The sequence below is a fragment of the Cantharellus anzutake genome, assembly GCF_015039405.1.
Source record: "Cantharellus anzutake strain C23 chromosome Unknown EI90scaffold_21, whole genome shotgun sequence".
Lineage (NCBI taxonomy): Eukaryota > Fungi > Basidiomycota > Agaricomycetes > Cantharellales > Hydnaceae > Cantharellus > Cantharellus anzutake.
In genome coordinates this window covers 130328-153646 of record NW_024066971.1, presented here as the reverse complement: position 1 = coordinate 153646, position 23319 = coordinate 130328, and the positions used below count along the sequence as shown (strand labels likewise).

Below are 23319 nucleotides of genomic sequence, written 5' to 3'. Positions count from 1 at the left end.
CTGCTCGCCCAACCAAACTTCCTCCTGGAAAACCAGGAATCGCGCATAATAAACGCGATAAACTCGATCCAAAAAAAGATCGAGGAAACGAACCACAATAGTACGGCTCATCTAGAGATAACTCTAGAAAGAATGGCCAACGCAATCGATGCGTTGACTGAAAAAATCAGCGAACAGACGGACTTGCTGAAGGAAATAAACTTCTCACAAAAAAGTGAGGAAACAAATAAACACCCCTGGACCACGATCCAGGACATAAATAGAACTTGTGAAAAATTCAGGAAAAGAACCACCAGTGAAAGCACACTGGAGTATCATCAGCGACTCGACAGAGACGCTAAGGAGATCCTTCTCCCAAGGATAGGAGAAGACGATGCCGAAAGAAGGCATCGTTCAGAGATTAGGAGGAGAATTGGCATGTACCAAAGGTTTGGCCAAACATCCACTTACGACGGACCTCTCGAACAGAGAGGTAACTCAAACACACTCTCTCAAAACAATGAGAGAATCCAAATACAACTTCAGGTGAATTCGCCTGAAACCAAAGAAACGCTGCGAGGAAGATTTCCCCCAGCAAAAACCCCCCCAAAGGAGAGATCTCCATTGGATAGCGACCCCACGAAGGCAGGGGAGCAAGAGGAGTACCTAGAGAAATGGTACAAAAAGGCCATAAGAATGGCCGAAGTGAGAATACTCACTCCTTACCCAGAAGGAGTGAAGCCTGAAGCCCTAAAAAATGGGCTGGCATTCCCTGACAAGAAATGGTCAGGGGAGAACGACATGGAATCGTTCTGGCAGTGGTTCACAGAACTACTAGGATTCCTCGCTTCGCGAGGATGCAAAGGTCCCCAATTTGACGAAGTCCATCTGGACTGCTTGATTCGTGGATTAGGGGGGCCCGTGTTCGACCTCGGAATAAGACTCCGAGACGAAACTCTCCTCAGAGGAGACAAGGGCATGTTCCTCGAAGTTCTCAACATATTGATGAGAACTTTCATTAAAGCCTCTGCCGCGTTGAACGCAACAAAGAAGTACCGCAACGTCAAATACGAAGTGGAAAAAGGCCTAAAACAGTTCTACCTAGAACTGTCCAAAGCAGCGTCCCAGATGGTGACGCCGCCAGACCAGGCGTCCTTTAACGCCAGGTTCCTAAACTACATTCCCCTCAAATGGAAGAGGGAAATGATTGCTCATGATAGAATCAGAGCAGACTTCTCCTCAAACGAGGAGATGTTAAAAGCAATATCTCGTGTAGACGAGATAATCGATGGGCTGAAAATGTCTTCAGCCTACAAATCAGGATACTATACCCGAACAACTACCACGGCAACCATGAGCCGTGGTAGAGCCCTCCCATCAGGAAAGAAGGCTGAAGAGCTGAAACCCAGATGGAAAGAGGATACATCCTCGAAAAACTCAAGGAAAACTGACCAAAAGTCAGTTCCAATTTGCGGCAAATGCGGCAAAATAGGGCAAACGAAAGATTGCCCAAGACACAATGTAACGAGCGATGAAAAACCAAGGCGCATAGCCGCCATGGAGATTGCGATCACAACAGAAGAAGAGTCAAAAGACTCATCAGATGAGAAACCAGAGAACAACTCTGGTAACTCCGAAGCATCAAGCTTCGAAGTAGAGGACCCATACGAAGGACCTCAATACTCACCCGACTCAGAGGGTGAGGAAGTCAACGTTGGGACCATAAGGATGGGCCCAATGTCAGTCGTCGATCACGACGACATAAATTACAAAATCAAACTGGCTGTAGCACGCCAGTTAGAAAACACAGCAGACGAAAAAGTCGCCAAAGCCTTGGTGGAAGCACCAAGAAAAGACGCCTTGGGGAAATACACCAAAGTACCCAAGGAAAACAAGGACAAAGGGAAGAAGGACCAAAAGTCCATCGAAACCCAGTCCCCCTTGTTTGATGCGAAATTCCGCATCTCAAAAGACACGGGAAAATACCCTGCAAACAGACCGCTCTCAACAAAGAGAACGCTGATAGCTCACATAAAAATAGCAGGCATAAAAGCCTACATGCTATTTGATAGTGGAGCCGAAACGGACGCTTTATTGCCGGACTTTGTCCATGTGGTCCACATCCCAATTCTCCAATTGGAGAACCCAGTCGTCCTTCAAATGGGGATGAAAGGAACAAGATCACAGATCCTGTTCAGAACAAACGTGGACGTTGAGATTAACGGCCACGTAGAAAAACACTACTTCGATGTAATTAACATCGATAGATATGACGCCATATTCGGCGCCCCCTGGTTAAACAAAAACCAGGTAAGCTTAGACTTCCGGTCCCACAAAGTGAGAACGGTGAACAAGGGCAACATAGACACCCTTGGAGTAAGCGAAGATCGTGTGACAAGATCACACGGATGGAAAACTCGAGCAAGAGCTCGAGAACAACCAAAAAAGAAGCCCCCCTGACAGGGATGTGGGATTGAAACACACCTCAGGGTAATCGAAAGAAAGTACCCTGAAGGTTGGCCCAATCCTAGTCCGGAAGGACTAGAACTTCCAGACGTACCACATCTGGAAGGTCTCTCCATGAACAACCCCGAGTTCGAAATACTCAGGGAGTGGTGGAGAGAAAAATTCGAAACCGTAATGGTGCCAGCGCCATTAGAAATGCCTCCCTTGAGGGAGGTGAACCATCGAATCCCGTTGAAGGATCTGAACAAGAAATTTCGGGAAAACACCCCGAGATGTCCTGCAGCACTGCAGGAAGCACTAGCGACCAAAATAGATTGCTATGTAAAAGCAGGATGGTGGTATCCCGTGAACAGCGAGCGAGCATGCCCGCTACTGTGTATCCACAAAGCAGATGGATCTTTGCGCATGGTAATAGACACGAGGAATCGTAACTCAAACACGATCCTCGATGTCACACCAATGCCAGACATGCGACTGATCCAAGAATCAGAGTCGCCAGAGCAACATACCGATCCAAGATCGATATGTCGGACATGTATGAACAAATATGGGTGGATCCAGACGATGTCCATAGAACGACATTCTCTACGCCCCATGGGACGTTCAACTCGAACACGATGCAGCAAGGAGACTGCAACGCTCCCTGCACCTTCCAGCGCGCACTGACCTGGGAACTACGAGGATGTCAGGGGACGCGCGTGCTCGCGCAAGATGCTCCGATAACCTAGTTGTGATTAAAGCCGGGGGAAAGGGATGTCCCCATCTTAGGGTCAGCTATATACATGTAGAGTCCGGCAATAAGGAAACCAAACAGATTGCCGATAGAATCACGTGATCATAGAATGTTCCAGAACAATGCCGGAGATGATCCGGGTCACCGGGGCTTAGGTAAGCGGAGTAGACGGGAATTACCGGCATACTTCCCACGCGCATACACGCAGCCGGCATAGGGTCCAGGGTCATTGCTGATCCCTGACAGAGGAGAAGTAGGCAGATGCCTACACGTCTGGTTCAACGATATATTCACCAGCACAAGCTCGGTGGAGAACCACAATAAAGCATTATTGTGGTTGTTCACTCACCTAAAGGGGGCGAAATTCTACATAAGCCGGAAAAAATTCCAGCCATTTGCCCCAATCCTAAACGTTCTAGGAAGCCGCATGGATGAACAGGGCATCCACGCTCAAGCGGATAAAATGGAAAAAATCCGCAACTGGCGAGAGCCAGTAGACCACACAGGTGTCCTAAGATTCCTGGGAATGGTAGAATATCTATCGATATTCATGCCAAACGTCAGTGGCTACACAGGACCACTGCAAACAATCTGCTCAAACAAGCAGACATTCAGGTGGACACCACTCCACCAGAAATGCTTCGACGAGATTAAACGTCTAGCATGCAGGGCTCTGATCCTGAAGCCCGTCCAGTGGAATCCACCGGAAAGCCTCTCAGAAGAAGAGAGGACCAAACTCCACATCTGGGTCATAACAGACGCATGCCCAGCGGGCATGGGCGCATTAATTGGACAAGGCAAAAAGTGGCAGACTTGCCGCCCAGCCGCATTCATGTCCAAAAAGTTCACCAACACACAACGTAGGTACTTCGCCTACGAGCTCGAGGCACTGGGTGTCCTCGAAGCACTCATGAGATGGCAAGACGATCTCATGGGAGGCCGTGAATTCACAGTAATCATGGACCACAAAGCTTTGGAATATTTCAAAGCGAAAAACCACAACTCAGGTAGACACCTGAGATGGCAAGCCTTCTTCACAAGCTTCAATTGCGAAATAAAATACATGGAAGGCCACAAGAACAAAGTGGCAGATGCACTCTCACGGTACTACGACTCGTCAACGGACGAGGATCTGCATTTCGACGACTACGTGTCAGCGGACATCCATCTGGACAAAAATGCAGAAGATACTATCCCCAACAGAATCGAGGAATACGAAGAACTGCTACTAAGCAGTACCCTGAGTAAAAACTCAGAGAGAAAGAGACTCGCAGCAATACACGCGAGAAATACCCTAGAGGAAGCTCTAGGGGGGAGCGATAACCTAGAGGAAACTCTAGGGGGAGCGCCCAAAATCTGGAAGAAATCATAATTCCAGAAGAGAACCTTCAAAAACAATTCGAAGAGAAAGACCTCATTGAGGCAATAAAATCTGGATACTCGCAAAGCCAGATCCACCGGGAAATCCTAGAGAACCCGGGGAACTTCAAAAACTTCTCCATAAAAGATGGGCTGATAACCCGACTTGGAGAAGGAGGAACGACCCAAATAGTAGTCCTGAAAGGGAATGTTACGGGGATGGGGGGAAATCCCCATTCCTTGATCCGTTCTTATAGTGGGATGACGAATGTCATATCTAGTCTGTACCATAATGGGATATGTAATCGATGAGTGATCCCAGTCTTGCATGGGAGTGGACGATCGAATTCCCATCGATTGTGATTGGTGATGTAGTGAGCTATTAAGGAATTGATGGTAGGTAGTCGGAGACGTCAGGATGGACGGGTCAGCCACGGGTACTTGGCGCTCCTCAATGGAGTGTACCGTGTGCGAGGTCACGACTTGTGAGGTGGGTGAGAACTTTGTATAACTGCCATCGGGTACTTGGTGTTCGCAGTGCGAACGTACCGGTAGCAGGTTGATATCATGAGCGTGCAGTGAGGATTGACTAACGGGGCCTTCGGTGACTTGGCATTCCCAAAGGGAACGTACCGTTGGCGGGGGAATATGATGACTGACGAAGGAGGGGACAAATGGTGGATGGGCGGCTACTTGGTGTTCGCATAGCGAACGTGCCGGCATCATGGGAAAGTGGACCTCAGAGTATTCATGATCTCCAAGATCGTGATGTGACGTCGTCTGTCGAGCACTGGGGGAGAGTGGAGTGATGAAGTCCCATAGGGTACAGATTCCATAGGATGATACACATGTTGAGAGTCTTCGACTCGCGACCTCGAGTTCTCACAGCGAGGACCGTTAGAGGACTCGACATAACCAGACTTATAAGACATGTTGTGAGTTGTACAGTCACACAGGTTCAGTTGAGTCACAGGAAGGGTTGTTACAGAAGACGACACACAAGACAGTTGTAGAGAGTAGTTGTTAGTTAGCGGGAACCGCCTTCGGCGGTTTCCGTACAAGATGTGTGACTATCTACAAATGGTAAGGTCATGGGAAATCCCGCGAAACACAAGTAACCTCAGCCAGCACCAAAACCCCAATGGGGAAAGCTTTGCATGAGGGGGGGGGAAGGGGTAGAACGAGTAATGTTATGGATATAGACTAGAATCTTATGGTCCGTGGGTGGACCCAGGGCCTCCCCCCATTTTACTTCTCCATCAAACCCCATGCCAAGCTTTCCCACCGGGTTTTGGTGCTGGCTGGGGGATTTGTTGAGTTTCAAGGGATTTCCCTTGACCATTATAACTTTTATATTAGATAGTTAGAAGTCATATGATGTGTAAGGCAGATGCCGAAAATGTTTTCTCATTATCAAATACATAACCCACAAACCTTGTACCGCGACTGTAACATCCTCACCATTGTGTCACCACTGTAAACTCAACCTGTAACCCTGGAACCATGTCCACCTCCCTATTCCTCCTCTCCATGACAAAACCGCAACGAGGAGGGCATTCCCATGCCCAACCTCCTGCTGCCCGCTCCCACCAGTCCACTGGGTGGTCGAGTGGTTACTCCCATCCAACCAGAAGTTCCCTATCAGGAACTGTAGCCTATCCCACCTCCTCAGGAGAAGGATACAGTCCAGGCAGCTCCAGGATGCCTGGCCCCGCACCCGCGGGTCCCACTTCCCACGGTCACCCACTACCGTGCACTGGTCCACCAGCCCGCTTTCCCCAACAACTCCCGCTACCGGTACGCTCCCATGAGCGCCAAGTCACCGATAGCCACCAACTGGGTGACTCCCTTTGGGAGTCCCAGTATCCCTCACTACCGGTACGCTCCATTGAGCGCCAAGTCACCGCTAGCCAAACACTCCCAGCACACCCACTACTGGCATGCTCCCAGGAGCGCCAAGTCCCCGTTAGCAGACAGCCAGGTGGCTCCCTCAAGGAGCCCACATCATACTCGCTACCGGTACGCTCCCAGGAGCGCCAAGTTACCGTTGGCCGACACACAGGTTGTACTTCCATACACTCATCCTATTCTGCTCTCCCTCCGATGGCTACGCAGCCACCTCCATTAGTGAGCCGAATGGCTGAGGTTGGGTTCCCCGGAACCCATTCCTGTAACAAGTAAGGAGGGTAGGGTATTGGGATAGAGGATGAAAGGGAGAAAGAGGGAGAGCGATAGAGAGGAGAAGTCTTTGACTATGCGACGGATATGGTTGTTGGAGACTCCGTATCCGTAACAGGGAACTACGAAAGGAAGTCCATCCAAGGAATAATCCTCGAAAACATCCACAAAACACTTGGACACCTAGGATCCAAGAAAACAGTGGAAACCCTCTGTCAACACTTCTGGTGGAAGTCGATGAGGAAGGATACCCACAAGTTCTGCAGGTCTTGCGGAACTTGTCAAACAACAAAGAAAAGCACCAGGAGAAATCCCGGACTGCTTCACCCACTCCCGACCCTGGAAACACCACAGTCATCAATAGCTATGGACTTCACAGGTCCATTCCCAACAAGCTTGGGATATGATTAGACAAATTAAGAAATTTCAATAAAGGAAGAGCTCCGCAGGGCTCGGTTTATCTGTAAGTCAATTCCCAGAAACCTTTAGACTAACCCATAAAAATAGAATTAGCCAAAACACTCAGATTGGTACTATAATTACAACAAATATTACTAGTACACCTCTGGGTAATCATTTGTAGGTTGACGTCCAACGTCCACCTAATCCCAATAAAGACAACAACAAATGCACTAGAACTAGCATTCATATTTCTTCATGAAGTTGTAAGACTCCACAGTCTACCACACTCGATCATATCAGATCGAGACTCGAAATTCATGTCAAAATTTTGGCGCGAACTACACCGAATACTCGGTGTGCAGTTGAAATTCACAACTGCATTCCACCCGCAAGGCGACAGCCAAGTGGAAAGAATGATACAAAAAGTAGTACAAATACTACGTGCAATGGTTCGACCAGATCAACGCGACTGGGCAGCGAAACTGTCGATGGCGGAATTCGCGATCAATGCGAGCTCGAACACATCGACAGGATTTTCCCTGTTCGAATTAATCTACGGCCATATGCCAAAGATGTGCCTAACAGCACCACTCTCGGACTACCCGGGAGTAAACGACTTCACCCAAAAAGCGAAGGAAAACCTCATGACAGCACATGACGCAATAATACACAATTGCACTGCTCAAACAATCCAGGCAAATAAGAAAAGACGCCCGGACCCGCCTTTGAGAAAAGGTGAGCTTGCATACTTATCCACGGATAAGCTGAACCTACCCAAAGGAAGGGCAGGAAAACTAAAGCCCTTATAATAGGGCCTTACAAAATTCTGGAAACATTTCCAGAGATGTCAAACTACGTCCTCAAGTTGCCACCACAACTTGAACAACGCGGAATCCACCCAAGATTCCACATATCCCGGCTCGTACCTCACAAGCCGAATGACCAAGAGATCTTCCCAAATAGGGAAGTAAACACATTCTACGATTTTGGGGAAGACCCCAATCGCGAAGCAGTAGTTCACGAAATCTTAAACCACGTGTGGGTTCACAACGAACTCTGGTTTAAGGTCAAATGGGAGCTAGGGGACACCACATGGGAACCCCTAGGAAATTGCAACGACCTCGTCCACCTGGATGAGTACCTCACTTTACAAAATGTAAGGGAACCAGAAAAACTCCCTATCAAAGAAGACAGGGAACTCTCGGCATCACTATGCCCCCAAAAACGGAGGCAGAGGAAGTAAAGCTGAGGGACGATGGCCCACAGCCAAGAGCGTGGGAAAGTTCTGGGCGAGTAACTCGCCTGGACAGCCACACCATGTACTAGAGATCACATGGGCCAGGCAAGTAACTCACCTAGACCACGTGAACCACAGGCTCACGTGTAAAAGAACACACAACTGTGGCAAATCCCACGCACGCAAGAACAAAAACCCCTCCCACCACCACGAGAAACATAACAACGAAATGTCGTTCTCTGGGGGAGGCAACCCTCGGTTCGATCCAAACAAGCCACCGGACATCGAAATACAACAACCTGGGGAGCAAGGCTCCCTGGAACAACAACAACACCAGGTGCAGATAAGCGCCATGGACTACACGACGCATGCAGCACAAATGAGTGCCACGAACCAACAACCATCCGCGTTGCTAACAGGCACCGCATACCCCCAGCCTCCTCAGAGGGGCTTCCAACCATACGCGGTGCAAACTGCACCGATGGCGCAACAAGCGCCATTCCAGGGGCAGCATTTGCTGCTGCAGCCCCAGGCATACTCCCCAGGGAACTTCCCTGGCCAGATCAACCCCTGGATTGGCCAATTCGGCCCAGGTCCAACAACACCCCAGCCAAATGCAGGCTGGGAATCAGCCATCGCATCAGCGGTAGCTGCTCAGACAGGTCAGCTCCGTGAGGAGCTGAAAGAGATGAAGGAGGGAGACGAGGGAGCGACAGCGGCTCCTCATCCAGACCGTCCAAACGGGCACGGTCTGATAACTCGAGGGCGTCAGAAGATGCCTGCGACCATTGCACCCACTGGAGGCACGAATACAACAGAGCACAAAGAGACGCCGAGGGCATCTTCGACTCTCTGAAAGACACAGAGAGAGAGGTCGATCTCCAAAAAAGGGAGATCGAATTACTGAAACACGAGCTCAGAGAGGCACGTGCACTGGCAGACCTCGCTGCCAAACCCATTATGACGGGGGCCTCCCAGGTCAGGGGGAGGGGATATGGTGCCGGGGCACCGACTATCCCGCCACCCCGTGGGCAGGCGACCCTGTCCGGGTTGCATAAGGGCCCGCCCTCAGAAGGGCAAACCCATGTCGAGGGGAAGAGGGAGCAGTAGGCAACCGATGGCAGACCCTAAAATGGGGACCACTGCCAGAGGCGGTGGGCCACTGAGTACTTCAGCACCCTATGGGCAAGCTACCCTGCAGGGAAGTGTCCACATGCTATACGAGACTGCCGAACTCAACGAGTTCGGCAAAGTCGAAGCTCCAGTCGACATAACAATCGACCCCAACTTCCCCATGAGGAGAATAGCGGGGTCAGAAGCAGCGCACGACGCTGCATACGCTTGGTGGACAAGCGCGAGTGGGAAAGATTTCGTACATTGGTACAAACAGGCCGAAGCTGCCTTCAAAAGCGGCAAGGTACACAGAACCCTTCGCAAAAAAGCAAAGGAAACCAAGAAATACTTCTTGGGACTCCTGAGTATTGCAAGACTCACGGAGGAGTATAATTCCCCAGAGAACAAGGGAAAAATCTCCTGGGAAAGTCTAGGCAAAGCCGCCTATCTAAAGTCCCAGTTCAAACCACTCAGGACTCCTGAGGAACATGCCGCAAAAACTGCGGAGCGGGAAGCGAAAGCTTCCAAATACCAGGAAAGAGACGCAAGTCTCTGCGCTGGACAACCAGCCCAACGACCACCCTTCCCCATGGGAAGAACGGTAGACCTACTGTACTCCACACCTGAGCCAAGTAGCTCAGGAACACAACAACCCACTCCCACCCAGGGAGCGCCTACTTCGTCGAGCCCACAGCCCAACAATGTAGCCCAGGCTACGTCATCGCATCCGACACAGCAATCAGATGTCCAGATGAACAACCTGGAGGAAAACCCTCCTCCGGGGCAATGACTCCACCCTTGAGAAAAGGGAAAGTGACACAGTAATACGCCATCGAGGCGCCCGTGAAAACACCTTCCCCCAACTCGAGGCCCCACACACAATACTGTATGCAAGGAACCGCAAGTAACAATTGCGGAAATCTCTACTCCATCAAAAGACCCACATCCACCACCGCTCGTGTGTAAACACCACTTACACACGAACCCTCATGGAACAAGTGAGGAACACCAAAGACATACAACCTTTGGGTTGAAATTCATTTCCAACAAACTCCACTACTTTTCTCCCTGCGATACCCATGTATCGCCGTTCACTTCAAAGTAACGGCCCACACTCACTTATTCCCTAAACCCTTTTTCTCTCCTTCACCAACATGTACAAAAATCGCCCACTTTAAAGTGGCGACAACAAAACACTCATTGATAATTTCAAACTCAATGTAAATCAATTATTAAAAACTTTGTTTTCTTCACCATCAACCTTGTATGCATCGCAAATCGCAAATGCAATGCAAGGGGGGAGAATGTCAGGGCAATAGCCCCGAACCCCAAGCCACATGTAATTAGATACATATAGTCACGTGGGTAAGCGGGAACCTCCGGGTAACTGCTTACACACTACCGTAAAATACACACATTTGTATCACTTATGGCTCTGTGTGCTGAGCTACCCCAGAGACCTCACATAAGCAAACCTCTTTGATAGCATGCAAGGGAGTAATGCAACCCCAGGTTCATGCTGAGTCCACAGAGTTGCAAACTAATTTTTTGGCTCTACAGGAGGAGCTGTAGAGTGCGCAGTTTGGGCAATTCATGCCTTAGAAGCGCAAGAAGATGATTTTGGGCAGTCCTTGACCATATGGCCAGACAAACCACAAAACATACACAGATTCCCATCGAAACAGCGCTTACACTCTTCCAGTGTTAGCTTGCCATTCTCACCAAGTTTTGAAGAGAGGTCCGGTTTGGCTGCGGGGCATCCTTCAGACTTCTTATGGTCTTTAGGAGGCTTCACAACCACAGCAGAGGTGGAGGCAGAGGGAGTAGAGGAAGGATGGAAGGAAGTACTTGCCGATTGAGACACAGCAGCCTTGTCGAAGGTAGTGGTGGAGGAGGGCGGAGGTCTAACATGTCGTCCAGCTTCAGCCTTACACTTCCAATATCACGCATCGAATGTCTGCACGAGTTTTCGGAGGGCAGAAAGTGAAGTAGGTTTGGTGACACGTGAGAAATTGTCCTTGAGATGCTCTGGCAGTCCATCGTAGAAGAACTGATGAAGTGCAGGCTTGCCATAACCATGCAACTGTGTAGCATATTGATTGAACTTGACAATGTACTTATTTATGTGATGTCCATCTTTCATACTCAACTGGAGGATCTCGTCTTCAGCGTTGCCCATTGGATCATGGGGGCCGAAGTTCTCCTTGAGCTCTAAGACAAACTCCTGAAAGTTATCCATCCACAAAGGTCGAGCGCCCTCAGGCAGCCCTTCCAGAAGGTCCGGTTTGAAACAATCAAGGGCCATCCCTGTCAAGAATGACTGTGTGTAAATAATCTTCGAGCAGTCACTCACAAAGGCCAGGGGGTGGTCCTGAAAGTTCAGTTCACACTGGACCAAGAAGGTGCAGAGTTTGCGGGGTTTGACCCCATCAAACTGGTTGGGTTCTCAAACCTTGGTTCTAAGGGAGGTGGACAGAGCAGGAGGTTGTACGGGAGCAGGGACCGGAACAGGGATCAGAGCGGGATGAGCAGTGGAGCAAGCAAGATAGGTGATCACTTGTGCTAACTGGGCGAGTACCGGAACAAGAACTTGCTCAACTTCATCGTTGTCACCAACAAGAATAGGAATAGGTGGTATAGGGAGGTGTCAGAGTCCATGTGTCAGTTCACATGTAAAGATCTCCCCAGGAAACTAGTTGTTGTTAAAGCTGGGGAGCCAACCCAGCTGGTGATAAGGCCTTATATACATGAGTTCCACAACTCATAAGAGCGCAGCTACATTGGGAATACATGGTAGCCGATAGAGAAGCGACATGAGATAGGAAGATAGATCATGTGAAAAAGGGGGCGATAACGGGTAAAGGGTGATGTGATAGCAGAAATAGTGCATTGAATACAACCTGCATTCTAACTACGGCAAATCACATGGAGATATTGGCTTATGGGTACTCAACCTATCCAGATAGGGGTCCGGGCCAGCCGGATAACCATCCGTGCCCTGACAGGAGGTTAAGGTCAACAAGAGGGATGGGTTCATGAGGAGCCAGCCCATCTTCATCAACAGCCTCGATGATGACAGCCAAATCATGCGTGCTACTGGAAACAACACAGTTGAAGTCAGAACCTATAAAAGAGTCGTATGTAGCTCGAGAGTGGGAGCATGAATGCCTAGGTCACAAACATAAAGAATGTGAACATGTTTGTGAACATCTTTCAGAGGAAACTGGTGCCTGCTCTCGGCATCACGTCCATAACTAATCCACAAGTCTGTGAATGTGTACAAATCACTCTAGACATAGTCAGCATTAAAGGAACATTATGAGTGCAAAATACTGTCAGAACATGGCTGGAGGGAACAAGTGTGTCTGGACCTTTCCCCGGAAGGGAGGCTGGAGGTAGAGGATGAGCGGAGGGACCATGGCCTCAGCAACTTGGAGAGGAGCGCTGTGCCAACATTTGGTAATGCTAGTGTTGGGTCCTTAACTTCAGAACAAGGGGGCACGAACTCAGGGGGAACTAGTCGTCGATTTTGCACTGAAGTGCCATCAACTACAGTACATGACTTATATACATAATACAAGACAAATAAGAACAAAGGGAAAACCCAAGATGGACTTACCCACTTGCCAGGTTGGCGAGCTCATGAGAGAATTGCCTTATCGAGCACTGTGGAGTGGGGTTGGTGGAGGTCCTAGGAGGTCCATAGTAATATTGGGTAAGTAGAAATATTAATAAACTTCTAAGATGAGGATAAGGGGTACCAGAGAAGGTGCTGGAGATTGGAGGTGGAGGTGGACTGGAGGTATACCGGAGGATATGGTGGAGGTGAGGGAGAGGACAAACCAGAGGTGAACCGGAACGGTGGCAGAGTAGATCAGAAGTTGGGTGGAGTTGGTATGGATATGACAACCAGGCCCTGGGCCTTGGGCCTCATGTGACTTCCGGATATTCCTGGAAGTTTTCATTATATTGTGGCCACTGTGGGAAGGTGAGAAGTTAGCTTCCTTCTCACCTTCTTACCCATAGCAGGCAAGTTGTATACTACTTGCCCTTTTTCTATACACCTTCTCACCCACAGCAGTGTGCCCTGGATAGGGCTGTTTCTACATAGGGTTGTGGGCCATAGGGGGGGGGGTCATGGGGACCTGTGAGTCATCCCCTGACATTCTGCTCTAAATGCAGTGAATAAGGAACTATACATGCAGTCTGTCATATCCCAGATCTTCCACCTCCCTCCACCCTAGTCCTAGACGACTCCTATGACCTCCACCAGCCTCCCAATCTCTCTCTGCTGCCTCCAGTTGATGCCAACAATCCTAGGACTACCTCCTCCTTCGACTCTCTCCCACTCTTCCTCCCATCTACGTCCACATCACCTCTGGAACTCCTACATTGTTTTGGTAAGTTACTAGAGTACTGACAAGCTGTTGGGAACCTCAGGACATACCTCAACTCTCACTCCTACCTCCAGACCTCCCCTACCACACCTCCACCTCCTTGGACCTCTTGTTCAAAGGATATGGATCTACTTGTTGTTGGTAACCCTCAACTTGCCTATCCACCCTCCTTCTTACTTCTGGTCTCCGCAGCTCCAGCACCTCCAGTCATGTACCTCCAGTACCTCCCCACTCCTACCTTACCTCTGGTCATGTTATTCTTTATTGTTTTATCATTTGATATTTTCTACAACCCCAATCTTCAGGACTACAACTTCCAGGCTCCAGACCTTTCCAGACATCTTCCCCTGTAGTCCCCTGCTCTTTCATAGATGGGCCCAGGCCTTACCATTCAGTTGGTTTCTAATTCTCCCACTCCACAAACTTCAGACGTAACTCAGGCTTTTTGCCTATTCTATATTTGTCCTGTGGAGTCTTTCTATTTACTTCTTCTTCCCCTTGGTAACCTTTGTTTACCTTCAGATCCAATTATCTCTGCTATATGTATGCATGTACCACTCTAGTAAATAGTTTCCCCCAGTTATAATATTAAGTCCTTGAATCCAAACCCTCTTCCATGATGTCTATCGCACTCTACTCACCTGCTGCTCCACCTTGAACCAAGAGCTGAGTGACAGACGCATCTAAAGGCGCCTTGGTATAAAACCCAACAAATCACATGACAAATGATTGACCCTTGCTAACACCTCCATTGTTAAGTAGTGAGGGGGGCTTTTTGTTACGGATACGGAGTCTCCAACGACCATATCCGTCGCATGGTCAAAGACTTCCCCTCTCTATCGCTCCTCCCCTCTTTCTCCTTTCCGTCCTCTATCCCGCTACCCTATCCTCCTTACCCGTTCTACCCCTTTCCCCCCCCTCGTGCAAAGCTTTCCCCATTGGGGTTTTGGTGCTGGCCAAGGTTGTTTGTGTTTCGCGGGATTTCCCGCGACCTTACCATTTGTAGATAGTCACGCGTCATGTACGGAAACCGCCGAAGGCGGTTCCCGCTAACTAACAACTGCTCTACAACTGTCTCGTGTACCGTCTTCTGTAACAACCCTCCCTGTGACTCAACTGAACCTGTGTGACTGTACAACTCTCAATATGTCTTATAAGTCTGGTTATATCGAGTCCTCTAACGGCCCTCGCCGCGAGAACTCGAAGTCGAGAGTCGAAGACTCTCGACGTGTGTATCGTCCTATTGAACCTGTACCCTATGGGTCTTCATCACTCCGCTCTCCCCCCAGTACTCAACATACGACGTCCCATCACGATCATGGTGATCGTGAACACTATGAGGCCCACTTACCCTCGATGTCGGCACGTTCGCTACGCGAACGCCAAGTAGCCGCCCATCCACCGTCTGTTTCTTCCTTTGCCAGTCATCATATGTCCCCGCCAACGGTACGTTCCCTTTGGGAACGCCAAGTCACCGAAGGCCCTAATAGTCAGCCCTCATTGCACGCCTACGATATCAACCCGCTACCGGTACGTTCGCACTGCGAACGCCAAGTACCCGATGGCAACTACGCGAAGCTCTCACCCATCTCACCAGTCACGACCTTGCACACAGTACGCTCCATTGAGGAGCGCCAAGTATCCGTGGCTGACCCATCTGTCCTGATATCTCCGACTATCAATCATCAATCCCTTAATAGCTCACTACATCACCCATCGCGATCGATGGGAATTCGATCGCCCACTCCCAGGTCAGACTGGGATCACTCATCGATTACACTTCCAGTTATGGTACAAACTAGACATGACTCTCGTCTTCCCACTATAAGAACGGATCGAGGAATGGGGAATTTCCCCCATCCCCGTAACACTTCTGGCCCCCTTCTGCTGGTGGCCTCAGTTCCTCCATTGCCAGCCCCCCTGACAAATTGGGGACAATGAGGACGTAACGGGTGCAGCACTCCATTCTGAGTTGCTGAAGCTGAGTCCCTTCAACACCCCATCACCCTCGGAGCTCCACCCCACCTCCGGCCTGTCTCTGACCCACCATCGGATGACCCAGAACTGTTGTGGTCAGACCATCTGCTCCTAGAGAACAGGCCTATGGCTACCGGCCATATGGTGTAGTGGTTAACACCTCCAAATATATGTTGGATGGTCCTAGGTTCGAATCCTGGTGTGGCCTCTTTTTCAGACTACAATAAGAACACCAAGCTCCATCAGACACACCTGCCTGGGTAGTGTTTCAGATCTTCCCTGGGTGGGTTTGTGACACAGTCATGAGGACTGTGGTCACATGCAGGTCATGTGTGCTTGCTGGTGAGTCACAGGTCATTGCCAAATATCTGATGTGGGAAATGTCACGGAAATTGCATTATCCCCTGTCAGGGCACACCTGCCTGACCCTGCTCTGTCTGGTCCAGCCCCACCTGATCCCACTGTCCTCCACCCTTCCCTCTCCTTCTTCCTCCCCTCCCCCCTTTCTTCTCTTTCCCTTCTTTCTTCTTTCTTCTTTTCTTTCCTATTACATATTACACAGACAACTTTCCTCATATCAATGTACCATTGACCCAGCCACAGTGCAACATGCCTGGATCCAGGCACACCAAGCAACTTCCCACACACTGGATGCTCCTAGGATCTCTTGCAGAGATACCCGGACAGGTGTGGCTGTGTGCATAGATGATGTGGCTTCTCCCATGTGGCCTCAGCCACATGTATATAAACATAGCCTAAGTGGGAACTGGGAAGTAGCCTTCTTCTCACACTTCCCACTTCAGGCAAGTAGCTTACCTTCTTTTCTGTTAATAACAATTCACACTTCCCACTTCAGCTTAAGTGGCCAGGGATGCTTGTCTGCACCGGGCCCATTGCTATGCATGCCCACATCACACCCTACTGGGCCCTCAGCGCTGGGTGATACACCCAGGTGCTCTTGACCCCAGGTGTCAGGGATCAGCCCTTGACCCCACTGTCAGGGCACCCAACCACACAACCCCAGAACCACCCTCCCTGACTTCCCCCACTTCCCTGACCTCCCCATCTTTACATATCTCTCACAACTACAGCCTGCATGTGAACCCACAGGAAAAATCATGTGGGTCAAGGCAAGCAACTCGCCTTAACCCATGTGACACCTTTTCCGAGTTGCAGGAACATGCTCAGCTTCTACCCATAGTCACGTTATGAACTGTACAGTACATTTCCCTTTTATAGCAGCCAAGTGGGGAATAGGGAAACTTACCCTTCTTCTCAACTCAATCCCCACTTAGTCCCTTCAGTGAGTTTGAGGAGCTGAGGACAGGGTCTAGCACCCAGGCACCCAGAACATTGCACACACCTAGCCCTGAGGCTGGGCTGTCCTTGACTGAGGACCAAGCCCTGACACAGGTCAGTCCCTGACATCTGTTGGAAATGCAACAATCTGTCATATCCATCCATGGCCATCACCCTCCACTACCTCCGGCCCTTCCGGATTTCCTCCACTCCTTCATCACTAACCTCAGAGCCTCTGGATTCCACAATCACCTCTGACTCCCCCAATGGTCACCACCCCTTCAATTCAATATATTGTTGGAATTTGTACACGTGGTCTTGGGAACCTTAATGCTAAAATATGGACATTCTGGGAGTCGAACTGCAGAACCCTGCATAGGTACCAAGAGTGTTACCATTACACTAAATGCCCACATTAGGCAGAGGTGGTTTCTAACATATATTACCTACGCCTCCCTAAGTACGGAGCCCTGAAGGCCTCTGGACAGCTCTGATGTCCACTAGTGCACTCCCACCTCCACTGGGCAATTTAGTTGCTTGCCCTGCAAGCCTACCTTCAGGCCAATCCCTCCTTTCCGCTTGTGGGTTATAGCCCATCACTCTGCTAAACCCGTAACCCGACTCATCAGTAATATTCAGTCAGCTAACATGTAACTCTGTTAGCTCTGCTCCACTCGGTCCCACTGTTCATGGGCCCGCCCCCTATGTAACTATATATACATAACTTGTAGATAGGTTACACCCTAGTGATAAAATTGACTAGAGTTATCCCCCTTCTAGTTCTCATTGCCAGTTAGTAAATTAGGGCATGGACGTGTAAACTGGGCACAGTGCTCCTGGTCTAAGTCGCTGAGGCCAAAGCCTTCCACCATGGGGATGTCTCCCTCATCCCGCATCCGGTCTCTGACACAATCGGCCCCATCATCCAGCTGTCAATAATGTGATTATTGACAGCAGTGACTACCTGAGACAGTTCTAATATCGTCGCAATTATTGGATGATATTTGGGGGTTCAACCCTCATTCTCTCTGTTATACCGTGTATAAAGAGAGCAAAATTATTTACTACTCCCCCTCCCTCGGATCCCTTATATGGGTCTGAGGTGAGGATTTCTTTACTATTTCTAAGTATGCATGATAAATTGTTTTTGGCATTTTTGATATATTTATACACCCTGAAACACTCTGAATATGTTTTTAACAATTTTAACAATTGTGTCATGAATACCTCCCACTGCATCGAAATTGTCATAAACCTGTCACATCTAACAATCACAACGTCTGCCTTCTCATTGACTGTTGGGCCGTTGGTAAAAAAAATGCCAAAAACAATTTATCACATAGGAGATTTTACCCGTAATCACATGATCACCGACTCGTCAGCCCTGGCGCTTAAATCAACCGATCTCCATCCTTGACTTTACGATTCCCCTGTTGCGAAAGGTTTCCACTGGCGATCGCCAGTCTAAACCTTTGGCCGATGAATACATCTTTGGACCCCCCAATATATGCGTGGATCCTCACCCTTAACCGACTGCCCACAATAGAGGTCAGCAGACGATAGTGTGGGATAGTCGGCCGTGTTCATTGTAGCGACGGTTTCTAGGAGTACAATATCTGTTTCCAATGTCTTGACAAGGATTCTCAAACCAAAGTTACCAATATTCTAGCTCGGAGTGGGGATCAGTATGCTGCTTGGTGTAGGTGTATTTCTCGTGAGGTTTATGCGATCTTTGCTCAGGTACCTCCTCCATGAGCTTGCCTTTGTGGGAGACTTCTTCCGCATATTGTTATGAACCAAAGAGAAATCCCAATCAGCGCATGGCGTATCGTCGGAAATGAAGATGGCAGCAAACCCTCTATCGTAAGCAACCTTTGCTGTGCGACTTGATGTCTCCTCTCAACTATGAGACAGCTGTGTCCGGCCTACGAAAAGAAGTTGGGGTATAATATTTCCCACGACGGACTGCTAGTTGCAATGGCATTTGCGCTAGGTCCAGCAGCTGCTGTCGCTAATGTTGGCTGCGATGTTCGCCGGATACACCTTCCTTCCAGCATCTCGACTTCCGTCTTCGTTGAATCGTTATCGCACAAGGTATTTCTTTGGGCATCATCATCATCACGTCCGATCCATTCTGAATGATATCTGGAGATCACACCGCTAGAACGGTCATTCTTGTCCACTGACTTGGGTGATGAAGTGATAATGAGGCGGATCTTCATCCTCTGGACTTTGAAAGAAGCTTACTTAAAGGCCATCGGACAACCACTCCGACTTGGGTTTGATTGGAACCGCATCGAGTGCGATATACCCAATGAAACTATAACTGTGGACGGTCGCATACTCTGCGGATGGGAGTTTCGACTCTTCAAGGCAAACGTTAACGTGCACCCTCGAAAGGATCCACGGAGCGAGCAGGTATATCAAGTGACGGCGGCGATATATCGAGGGGGCGAATCAACCTCGTTTGTGTGGAATCAAGAGCTAAAGTTGGATCCATGGTTGAGATTTCTAACTGTTGACTCCGTTATGGACGCAGTCTGGGATTTACAATATCCTCACATAACTTCATTCCTCAAGCTCAAGTTGGATCAACAAAGATAAGCTGTCCTATCCCTCCTATCCCTCATAGCCATAGAGCCTACTTCAATGAGCTACGCATTAATGCAGTCGCACATCAATATCGAGTTTGCACTAGATAGATTTGTACAATGTGCTTGCCAAAAGAAGCGAAAAAACACACACACACACACACACAATGTTACAACCTGCTCTCGAGGAAGCCGGGACGCAGGGAATCCCTCCAAGAGAGGACCCCAGGACCGAAGGCAGCGTCTAGCGCCTCCCGAACAGTGTTTACAAAAACAATATTCATCTGGCGACGGAGAGGGTGATTGCCTAAGTCGTGCTCCACATTCTTTCTATTCTTCGCCGGAAGGATTACGGTAGAGATCCCCGCTCGATGCGCGCCAAGCAATTTCTCCTTGACGCCACCAATTGCGGTGATGTGACCACGCAGTGTGATTTCACCCGTCATGGCGACATTTGAGGGGACCACAGCTCCGGTGAAGAGGGAAACGAAGGCACAGACTGGTTCATTTCGAGGGCGGTCAGTCAAGATTTGGAGTAGATTGAGACAATTTACCCATAGCAATCCCAGCGGAAGGACCATCTTTTTTCTGTGCACCAGCGGGGAGGTGTAAATGAACGTCCACATGGTCAGGATGCAGCAAAGGATCTTCCATCGAGGAAGACGTAATTCCAAGTAAGAATGCGTTCGACTTGACCTTGGTCAGGTACAAAGCTCAGTCAAAGTACTCTAGATGATAAGTAGTCTTACCCAACTAAGCGCAATTTCTCCACTCTCCCGGATCACTTCGCCAAGCGAACCTGTCAGACGCAGTTTTCCGCTACCTGGGATAAGGATAGTTTCGACATTAAGAATACCTCCTTCACCCTCGCCTTGAACGACCATTCCATTAACGATTCCCTTTCTTCCCTCTCGCTCCCGCTCTTCAGGGTCCCACCATTCAAGCCCAAGGATTTCCCCCAAGTCTTGAACGTCTACAACAGGATTATAGGTAGATTGGTTGCTTGTGTCATGAGAATCAGCCCACTGCACTGCTTTAAAGCGAACGACGGCGCCAATTTGACGCTCAAGATTCCGCACCCCCGCTTCCCGTGTATAACGCGACGCAATGTATTGCATGGCGGAGTCGGTAATTTTAAGTTGATCCATTGGCAATCCATTTGCCTTCGCCTGTTTTGAGACGAGGAAACGCTTACTACACAATAGCCAAGTTAGTGATATCGGGAGCAGGCGCGGAGATACTCACGCAATGTGTATCTTTTCGTCATACGTGTAGCCTTCAAGTTGGGAAACATGTACTGCGTCAAACGCCTATTTTAGCTCACGGTATTCCCCGGGCATACCTGACAGATACACAACCTCGCATCGATCCCTGAGAGGCCCGCTAATTGTATCCAGAGTGTTTGCGGTTGCAATGAACAAAACTTGACTCAAATCAACCGGAACATTGATATAATGGTCATTGAATGCGTGGTTTTGCTCGGGATCCAGCACCTCCAGAAGGGCAGCCGACGGGTCACCATGGAAGTTATTATGTCCAACCTTGAACCTCGTAAGCCCCCGCACCGTGCGTCATAAGGGAATTACCTTGTCAATCTCATCCCTGTAACAAAACACATGAGAAGGGGTGGTCATTCTGGGAAAACGACATACAAGAGAAGAACCATATTTGGCCTGCCAGCCCTTCGGAGGGTTTGAACAACTGCTCCTGGACCGCTTGCAACGTACGTGCGCCTGTGACCTCTGATTTCAGCTTCGTCACGTATACCTCCCAGCGATATCCTCTGGAATGGTCTGTCCAAGGCCTTCGCGACTGACTGTGCAACGGATGTCTTTCCGCACCCTGGGGGCCCCACTAATCTATGCGTGCACGGATGTGGGCAGAGGATGGGGAGGTGAGCATTTCACTTACAGGAGTATTGGGCCCTTGCTCGTGGTTGGGGCTTTCTTCGTGGGTACCGGCGTCAATGAAGTGGCATTAAGACCAAGGGCATTTGAGGCAGGCGGGATCTCCGCTGCTCGGACTTCGTTCAGTGATTTCAAACGTACAACTGAGACCTAATCAGCATCATCCGTTCATCATAAGAGGCACCATCGGGACCCAACCTGCTAGATATTCAATCAATCGTCGTTTAATTTTTTCTAATCCATAATGATCCTCGTCAAGTTGCCGCCTCGCTCTGTCAAGGAATGATTTGTCAAGAACGACAGACTGCGCTGCCCAATATCGGTCCTGGGCGATTGTTCCGGGCCATGGTAAGGATGTGAGCCACTCCAGCTATCGAGGGAACGTAAGATCTGCTAATGATGTGTGATGGGCAGCGCAGGGCCTACATAGTTGCGTATGACTCCGTTCTCCACACTACCGGAGGGTATCCGCTTGAGTCGCTTGTATTCTCTTACAGCCATCTTCCTCTCCTCACTACCCGGATTCATCGCTTCAATTTGCTTCTTCATGTCACTCAAGTCGTCGCCCTCATCGTTATCGTCGTCGAGCTCCGAACCGGTAGTTGGAGAATCACTCTCACTTATCTTCTTCCGGCTTACTGATGATGGTGAATTATTCCGTGTCAATCTTGCCAGCTCGCGCTGGATCGCTTGCAGCTGTTGACGTCTAAGTAAACCTAAGCCTCAGTGATAAGGTGGAGAGCACTAAAACGAAGGGGGCTTACAAGAAAAATTCCTTCTGCTGCTTCGAGACGGATTCGCTAACATCCTGCGAAATCTTGGTGGCGACTTCCGATATGTCTGCACGCTTGTTGAAAATTTCCACCGCTTTCTGGATGCGTTGGTTAACTGTTGCAGCAGACAAGAAAGCTAGACAGGGTAAATTAGAATTAGCGAGCGTCCACGCCGTAGCGAAGCCAACCATACCTAATTTATCCTCCCATTCGGCACTGACAACACCGATCATCATGTCAGCAAGCCAAACCAAACCATTTGGTTTTGCTTCAGAAATCAAAGAACGAAGGGTCCGCCATACTTCGGGACTGCCTCGGCCGTTTAGAGGCGGAGAGTTACCAGCGATGGTCTCGAACTCCATTCGTTCGATAATTCTGTTCGCAGCCGATCGGAAAGAATGGTCTAACTCTGGTGATGGCAAGTCGTCATTGTCTTCAGGAGATGGATATACCACGGAGTATTCTGGAAGATGGTCAGGGGACTCATCGACGATCGGTGAGACCTTCGCGAGACGAATACGAGTAAGGCCCTGGAGGGTAACGGAATAGTGTGACGATCTAGAGTTTAGGGACAGCCCCGAAGGGCGAGAAAGCCTTAATAGACGGGCGGCTTTCAGTGAGCAAAAAGCATCCATTAACGGGGAGGACAGCTTTGTTGAACAATTGGACGATGCTCACCGCAACCCCACTCATGGATGGGAGCATCGTTGCCAAGGAATGGGAAGACACCAAGTATGGGGTAGTCAGATTGTTGGACGAGCTTAACAAGCGGGCGGAGTATGTCATCTGTGATAGGCACTGTGACTGTGAGCGCGGGGAGAACTACAGCGGGGCTCGGCAGGAAGAGCACTGGAAGAGTTGGGGGCCTCGGATGCTCGAAGTGGCTGGGGGTCATTGTAAAGAGGCGA

The 23319-nt window shown here is 49.5% G+C and overlaps 3 protein-coding genes and 2 non-coding genes across 5 annotated transcripts; 3 read left to right on the top strand and 2 right to left on the bottom strand.

Annotated features, from left to right (window-relative positions):
- Positions 1-13211: 13211 nt before the first annotated feature.
- Positions 13212-14217, top strand: EI90DRAFT_3122952 (uncharacterized protein; the record flags this gene model as incomplete). Its single annotated transcript, XM_039063551.1, has 3 exons — positions 13212-13292; positions 13788-13867; positions 13908-14217. The coding sequence occupies 3 exons, from the start codon at positions 13212-13214 to the stop codon at positions 14215-14217; spliced, it is 471 nt and encodes a 156-aa protein (XP_038916410.1).
- A 1759-nt stretch (positions 14218-15976) lies between these two features.
- EI90DRAFT_t124 lies at positions 15977-16049 on the top strand. Its single transcript has one exon. It is a non-coding gene; the product is annotated as a tRNA-OTHER (tRNA).
- A 1432-nt stretch (positions 16050-17481) lies between these two features.
- Positions 17482-17552, bottom strand: EI90DRAFT_t121. The gene has a single exon. It is a non-coding gene; the product is annotated as a tRNA-Arg (tRNA).
- An 852-nt stretch (positions 17553-18404) lies between these two features.
- Positions 18405-19976, top strand: EI90DRAFT_3055653 (uncharacterized protein). Its single transcript, XM_039060165.1, has 5 exons — positions 18405-18688; positions 18746-18839; positions 18897-19003; positions 19055-19234; positions 19292-19976. The coding sequence occupies exons 1-5, from the start codon at positions 18620-18622 to the stop codon at positions 19742-19744; spliced, it is 903 nt and encodes a 300-aa protein (XP_038916409.1). The 5' UTR covers positions 18405-18619; the 3' UTR covers positions 19745-19976.
- EI90DRAFT_3122949 (Lon protease C-terminal proteolytic domain-containing protein) lies at positions 19902-23306 on the bottom strand (the record flags this gene model as incomplete). Its single annotated transcript, XM_039063550.1, has 13 exons — positions 19902-20230; positions 20286-20427; positions 20481-20925; positions 20977-21007; positions 21074-21272; positions 21318-21333; positions 21384-21590; positions 21643-21781; positions 21837-22008; positions 22065-22344; positions 22403-22547; positions 22605-23021; positions 23090-23306. The coding sequence occupies 13 exons, from the start codon at positions 23304-23306 to the stop codon at positions 19902-19904; spliced, it is 2739 nt and encodes a 912-aa protein (XP_038916408.1).
- Positions 23307-23319: the final 13 nt, after the last annotated feature.